The sequence below is a fragment of the Cebus imitator genome, unplaced genomic scaffold (assembly GCF_001604975.1).
Source record: "Cebus imitator isolate Cc_AM_T3 unplaced genomic scaffold, Cebus_imitator-1.0 Scaffold220, whole genome shotgun sequence".
NCBI lineage: Eukaryota > Metazoa > Chordata > Mammalia > Primates > Cebidae > Cebus > Cebus imitator.
In genome coordinates this window covers 330,569-337,639 of record NW_016107535.1, presented here as the reverse complement: position 1 = coordinate 337,639, position 7,071 = coordinate 330,569, and the positions used below count along the sequence as shown (strand labels likewise).

The 7,071-nt window shown below is 42.8% G+C and overlaps 1 protein-coding gene across 8 annotated transcripts in view; it reads left to right on the top strand.

Annotated features, from left to right (window-relative positions):
- Positions 1–12: 12 nt before the first annotated feature.
- MASP1 (mannan binding lectin serine peptidase 1) overlaps positions 13–7,071 on the top strand; it is a 76,095-nt gene continuing 69,036 nt past the window's right edge. For 3 of the 8 annotated variants that reach the window (XM_017549575.2, XM_017549573.1, XM_017549577.1), the window contains exons 1-2: positions 13–393; positions 6,354–6,585. In XM_017549575.2, the coding sequence (XP_017405064.1) occupies positions 389–393; positions 6,354–6,585 (237 nt within the window). In that variant the 5' untranslated portion in view covers positions 13–388. Of the gene's footprint in view, positions 394–6,332; positions 6,586–7,071 lie in introns of all 8 variants that reach the window. The other 5 variants (XM_017549574.2, XM_037746086.1, XM_017549571.2 and 2 more) reach the window with 5 other exon arrangements.

Here is a 7,071-nt window from a genome sequence, read left to right as displayed (position 1 = left end):
CACACACACACACACACGCTCTGATACAAATACCTGTTTAAGCCCCTCTGTTATTTCCTCTCAAGGGCTGAAGTCAGCCACACAGGATAAAGGAGGGAACGGAAGGAACAGATCTTTTCGGGAAGAAGACAGATTTTGTTCTGTCAGGTTCCTTGCAAGAGCAAGTCAAAGCAGAGAGAGAGGAGAGAGGAAAAGAGAGGGGGAGAGGGGATCTGTTGCAGGCAGGGGAAGGCGTGACCTGAATGGAGAATGCCAGCCAATTCCAGAGACACACAGGGACCTCAGAACAAAGATAAGGCATCGCGGACACCACACCGGGCACGAGCTCACAGGCAAGTCAGGCTGGGAGGATCAAGGCCGGGCAGCCGGGAGCACCCAAGGCAGGAAAATGAGGTAGGTGCCAGGGGAGGAGAGGGCACCGTTCCCTGTTGGGGACCCGGTGTCAAATAGCAGGGAGGATCTGACCTTGTCACTGGGCAGACTCACCTGTGAGTCCTGCGTGTGATAGTGAGGGGGTTTCTCATCCATTCTTGGGGTTCTGAGAAGGGAACAGGGGGTGGACTGGGTGCCTTCCCCAGGACTCCAGGAGACACACAACTTGAAACGGGAGACTTTGTGCAAATCCTGCTCCGGACGCTACTAAAGCTCGGATTTCTCCCACCGCCTGCACAGGGCGCTGTCTGCTGGTGAATGTGACTCTCCTCCTGTTCACCCACAAGGCTGATCTTTCATGTTCCTCCTCTGGAAAGAGCATTGCTTTCTGTCTTCCAACACTTTGTGAGTTAGATATGTGTTTGTGTATTTATTCGTTCTGACCAGAAAAGAAACCAGCTTCCCGTAGCTCGGCTCTGTGATTTCTTAAACCTTTACAAGTTTGCCAGTTAAACCTCAATTTAGAAAACTAAAAATCTGTCCCCATTTTACAGTTCCCTATAAATTTTCTGCATCTCTCATTGAAATCAGAGGCAGCTGGTGGCATGAATCAGGCTATGAATTACACCAAATGGCTCTTAAAGAGATATCACACTTAAAAAAATAATAAAGGATTTTAGAGCTCTGAAATCAAGAACTTCAAATTCTAATTGGTTTTAAACTCTTTAACCTTTCTTATTCCTCACTATACATGACACTCCTTACCAGGCATTTCATACAAGTATTTTCCTGCAAGTCTGAAAACCCAACCACCCTAGTTATTTTTATTACTTAAGTGCTAATGCTGTTAAACACACACAAACACACACACACACATGCACACACATGCACATGCACACACATACAAATGCTCTACAGATGTGTAAAGTCCCTAAACACCTCTTTTACTATTAATTTTCCTTTCAGCTGGGAAAGTGTTTTTATTTATTTCTCTTCTGCAAAGTAACCTAGCAACTTTTCTGGGTCTGAGACCAATGAGAGGCTTCACACTACGTTAACTCTTTGAACTACAGTTACCTGTGGTTCAGAGAGATAACCCGGTCCTTAAAAAGTTTGTGCAATAATTCTGTTCTTTTTAAATCCATTGTAATTTTAAACACACCATTAAACTTCCTTTTTCTTTCTCCACAATAAATGGGATTTATGTCCATCTACGTGGAATGACAATCTCATTTATGTGTCAACAATCTGGTCAGAATCCCATCTTGCTATTCAGCGCTGCAACCGCACCAAACTACGTGGCTGAGTAACAGTTCTGTATCTCTGCACGTGCTCATCCCAAACCTGGAGCAACCTTCCTCTTTATTTTCCACCTGGAAGACCTGATTGTTCAAGCTGTCACAAAAATCTCTTTCTCTCTCCCGACCACCGTCTTCCAGAGTGAGCATCTCCTCCTTTGTCCTTCGTTCTGTCTCTGTCTCTTGAAGCTGCATCTCTTACTGTCTTTGTAACATCTCCTTATTTAAATGTGCACCTCCTTTTACAAATCTGAGTGCTTCTTAAGGTACATGATCTATGTCTTCATCTTTATATGACCAGCACCTAACATAATGTCTATTTTCTACTAGCCATTCAATACGTATTTGTTGAATTGAATTCAATTTTTGAATAGCAAGCAACTGCTAGAAATGTGTTCCACTAGAAAAGTCTCCAGTAGGTCTTGCCTCACATGTTCACAGTATTTCAGTGTTTGTAGAGCATGTTCATGAGTTCTGTCTCATCTGGTTTTCAGATTCTGGATGAAGGAAGGATTTAGGGATAAGTGGTAGGTATAAAAGCAGTTAAGCAACTTGCCCAAACCACATTGATGATCTTGAAAAAGTCAGATTCAAATTTGGGTCTTCGGGAATCCAAGTTCAGGCTTTTTTCTACTATAAAACTAGACTTTCTGCCAAGTGTCTTATTTTACTCTGACGGCTCTTAATTTTGACTGTACATTAGAATGATCTGTGGTGCCTTAAAAAATGCCAGTGCTCAGGCCTCACCCCAGACCAATTAAACCAGAATCTTCTGGGGAAGGACTTTGGCCTTAGTATTTTTAAATTTTCCACATAAAGCCATGGGTTTTTACATTATTTTTCACAGGATTAATTGCTTTGGCCAGATGCCTGGGCGTGATATGGGCATGGACCCAGCTTCTTCTGTGAGCTCTTGTTATTCCCTTCTTCTGTTGAAGTTAATTCACCATATGGTATTGAGCATGATGTGACATCTCTTGGGGTATCCTTTTCATCATCTGTCAAATTAGGGCGCTGTGTAAGGGATCTATGCAGTCCCTTCCAACTCCTCAGTTCAAAAACGGAGTCTTGGTGTTGTGTGGGTTGAAATGAGGGGTGTGTACAGGGAGTATATGGAGAAGATAGCAATTGCCATTCATGCCACAATCACAGATATATGCGGGCATTTTTACGCAGTCCTGCTAGCTGTTCCTACAATGGGGCCTATAAAATCTCAGCTCTATATATTACTTCTGACATTTCAGCAATGTAGCTAAACTTTTTTATTAGTCAGACGATAGATAGCAGGTGTTGGGAACTATACAGCCGGTGCCTGGTATATAAGAAGCCAAAAACATTCAGAGTGTGACGAGGAATGAAAGCTGCCACTTATATTCTTCAATTTACACGAGAGACAAGCATATGCTCAAGCCCATTACGTGAAGGGAGATATTTGTTTCATATGTTTGAAACTGTTTTGAGATGCAAACAAAAGTAGAAGGGAAAGCTTCCTGGGCCTTCCTCCCACGCTGACCAGTTGCCTACCACACATGGCACCGGGCTTCTGGGCTAGACAGGGCTGTCTGCTGCCAGTCCTTGACTGAACCGGCCTCAGAAGGCTCAGTGTCTCTTCGATGTCATCTGGAAAAAGCACACATGGAGGAAATTGACCTTTCAGCCTTGCATAATTTGGGTGTCGCTATAAAGGGAAGTTCAGTTTAGGAGCCAAAGCTCATTCCTAACTCTTGCTTTTCGGGAAGCAGCGCCATGGAATAATCATAACCAATGCTTGCCTAGGGCTGGAGAGTTAACAAAATACTTCCCAGTCCTCCTTTACTCTGATAACAGCACTGTGGGAAGTCGTTATCATTACAACTTAATGGATGAGGAAACAAGACCTCCCATGACTTCCTAAAATGGAAAGGATAAATAAAGTCAAAGCTGGAACTGAATCTAGATCTTCTGACCCAGGGCCACTGCCCTTCCCTCCTCAGCAGGGCTGAACCTGAACTCCCAGCCTTGTTAACACTGGTTCATTTCCTCACTTAAAAATGGGATGCCTGGGCCCTGCCAACTGGTTTTTTTTAACTTAGCTTTCCAACTAATTCACAGGTTAACTTGGACAAATGCCTTTCCTTCCTTCTGCTTCGGAGGCCCTCCTTCCACAGATTGGTTTAAGAAAATATTGACATTGGCTATGGGATTAAGACATTTTGTTTTCTTAATAGAATCTCACATATGGCTATTGTAGGGACCTCGAAAAAAAAATAAATACATGTATTTTCTTTTTACTGAAAAAATAGTACATGGTCCTTCTTGACAAATGTAAACATTTCATATGCACAAATATAAAAATATTTACATTCCCATTTTGGAAATAACTACTGTTAATGCCTTGGTGTATGTCCTTTCAGACCTTTTCGTACTTGCCTATTTACAATTTATGTAAATATCACCGTGACATAGCTACACAGTCTATGTATGCAATTATCTTGCTCTGTTTACATACCCAAACATTCATATGTATGCATTATACAGATATATGCATCTGAATACATGGGTAGGCTGGGTACTGGAGGGAGACAACTTCCTGATCAGCAAAGATACAACTGTTAATCTGAAGATGCTGGTATGGTTTCCCAGCATTGACTTTGTAGGCTATCTAAGACTCAGGCCACACTTTCATTGATTCATCCATTTATAATCTATTGTATATCAGACTCTGTACTAGGACCTTTATATAAATAATCTTTAATGCTCATAGGAGCCTTATAAATTAGATAATATCGTCTCCATTTTACATCTGAGAAACTGGGGCTCAGGGAGACTTGTTGTCCAAGTTTTCACAGTCAGTAAGTGGAAGAATTGGGACTTCAATCCAAGTACGTTTCACTCCAAAGGGTGTGTCTAAAGCAGTGCAATGTGATGCCCACCATAATAGAGGAATGTGTAGGGAGCTGTGGCATGTGGAGGAGTGAAAGGATACTCCACAGCTGGGAAGCTCTGAGCTGGATGGTGGAAGATAAGTAAGACAATGGAGGATATGTAAGTGAGGAGTGAGCAGAGCATGTACAATGGGACTAAGGCATAGAATGGAAGGAAGGGCATGGCATGCTCCCAGAATAACAGGGGCTTCACAGGGCTGGCTACTGAGATGAGGTGGGAAGGCAGATTAATCAGATCAAAAGGGTCTCATCAGCCATCCTCAGAGCAGAAGCTTTACCCAGCAGGCACAGTAAAACAGCATGGTCGGCCAGGCGCAGTGGCTCACGCCTGTAATCCCAGCACTTTGGGAGGCTGAGGCGGGTGGATCACGAGGTCAAGAGATCAAGACCATCCTGGTCAACATGGTGAAACCCTGTCTCTACTAAAACTACAAAAAATTAGCTGGGCATGGTGGCGCGTGCCTGTAATCCCAGCTACTCAGGAGGCTGAGGCAGGAGAATTGCCTGAACCCAGGAGGCGGAGGTTGCAGTGAGCCGAGATCACGCCATTGCACTCCAGCCTGGGTAACAAGAGCGAAACTCCGTCTCAAAAAAACAAACAAACAAACAAACAAAAAACAGCATGGTCACATCTGTGTTTTAGAAACAGCATGATCACATCTGTGTTTTAGAAAATCAGCTTTGGCGGAAGACTGCTGGTGGGTGGGTTGGGGATATTGGTTAGGATGCTCTAGCAATAAGCTATATAAGAAAATTTAAACTATGTAATTAACTGCAGAGGAGGAGAGATGGAGTTCCAAAACATGGGGAGCAGAATAAGTAGGAACTGGTGACTATTGACTCTGGAGTAAATGAAAAGATTAATGGTTAAAGTTCAGGCCCGGGAACGGGTTGATGGTAATACCATTAACAGAAATCAGAAATGAGAGCAGGAAATGATTAGGAGAGGAGTGATGAGTTTGGGATGATTGAGTTCAAGGTCACCGGACCTCACAGGGGAAGCGGTCTGTTAGACAGATGCCTGGTATGGTGAATACTGACTGACCAGGAGGGCTTTGACCAGCCTTGGTCATTCTGCCTCGTTATTGCATCAGCCATGGTGATGTCTCTGCAAGTTTTATTGAATTTTCCTTGTCTCTTTTGCAACTCCTTATCAGTCCATTATCTCTGATTCCTACAGGAATAAGTTGTAGGTTTTTGATCCTTTTACCAAGAGGAAGAAAACTTGCCTTGCTCATTCTTTCTTTATTAAATATTTTGCATGGCTTGTCTGAGTTTGTGGTAAAATACCATTTTCAACATGTTAAATCAGTTTAAGGTAGTACAGATTCCATCAATGAGTTTAACCCTCATCCCAGTATTGCCATGTTATTATCATTTACTTTTTAGAGAAGAGAATCAAGAGTTTATGATTCTTAAATGAAGCTGAACTGAAGAGATATCAACTTTTACCTAATTATGAAAGTTACATTTTCAACAGTAAAATATGTGTCAGACTCCCAAACACAGTACTTTCTGGGAGTTTAACTTTAATACTATTATCAGAACTTTGAATGAACAAAAACAGAAGAAATCTTAGAAATCATATAGTTACCATATTTTCACAACACAGACTGGAGAGACAAGGTCAGAAGGGGAAAAGTAATTACGGCAGGCCAGAGACAGAGACATGTGAGATCTTGTTCTCCTAGCTGTGACTGAGATGAATGGTGGGGGCTGTGTTTATAAATGTAAGTAGACCTACATTCATGTCTTTCAGGTGGCTGCTTCTCTATCATGCTCTGTGCTTCTCCCTGTCAAAGGCTTCAGCCCATACCGTGGAGCTAAACAATATGTTTGGCCAGATTCAGTCGCCTGGTTATCCAGACTCCTATCCCAGTGATTCGGAGGTGACTTGGAATATCACTGTCCCAGATGGGTTTCGGATCAAGCTTTACTTCATGCACTTCAACTTGGAATCCTCCTACCTTTGTGAATATGACTATGTGAAGGTGAGAATCCCAATGTCCCCTAACTGGGCCAGGCTCTCTGCTGGGAGTTAGACAAAGCTGTATGAATTAGACCCTTCCAGCGTGGCATGTAGTGAGGGAGACACACAACATCGCAATAGCATGAATTCAGGTCAAGGTGGAAAGCTAAGTGCAAGCCGATGGGTAGAACTAGAAAGGTCCATGAAGGAAACTGAAACTGATGGAGTATGACTCAGCCCAACACTACATCCCTTCTTTCTTCCTGTTCTCAAAGCCTTTAGTGTTTCTACCAACCTGTGTTTCAAGGTCACCTTTAATTCAACAAGCAGAAAAGGGCAGAGACCTCAGAGTAGGCAGTAATCATAGAAACAGAACCACAATTATGTCCCAAGTTGAGGCATTAGAAAACATTGTCCAATGTCACAAATAATGATCAAGTATTTAGGAAGTGCAGGGTAAGCCGTAGTAAAGAGAAGGAGATGAAGTCGGAAGGATGGGTGGAGGTGA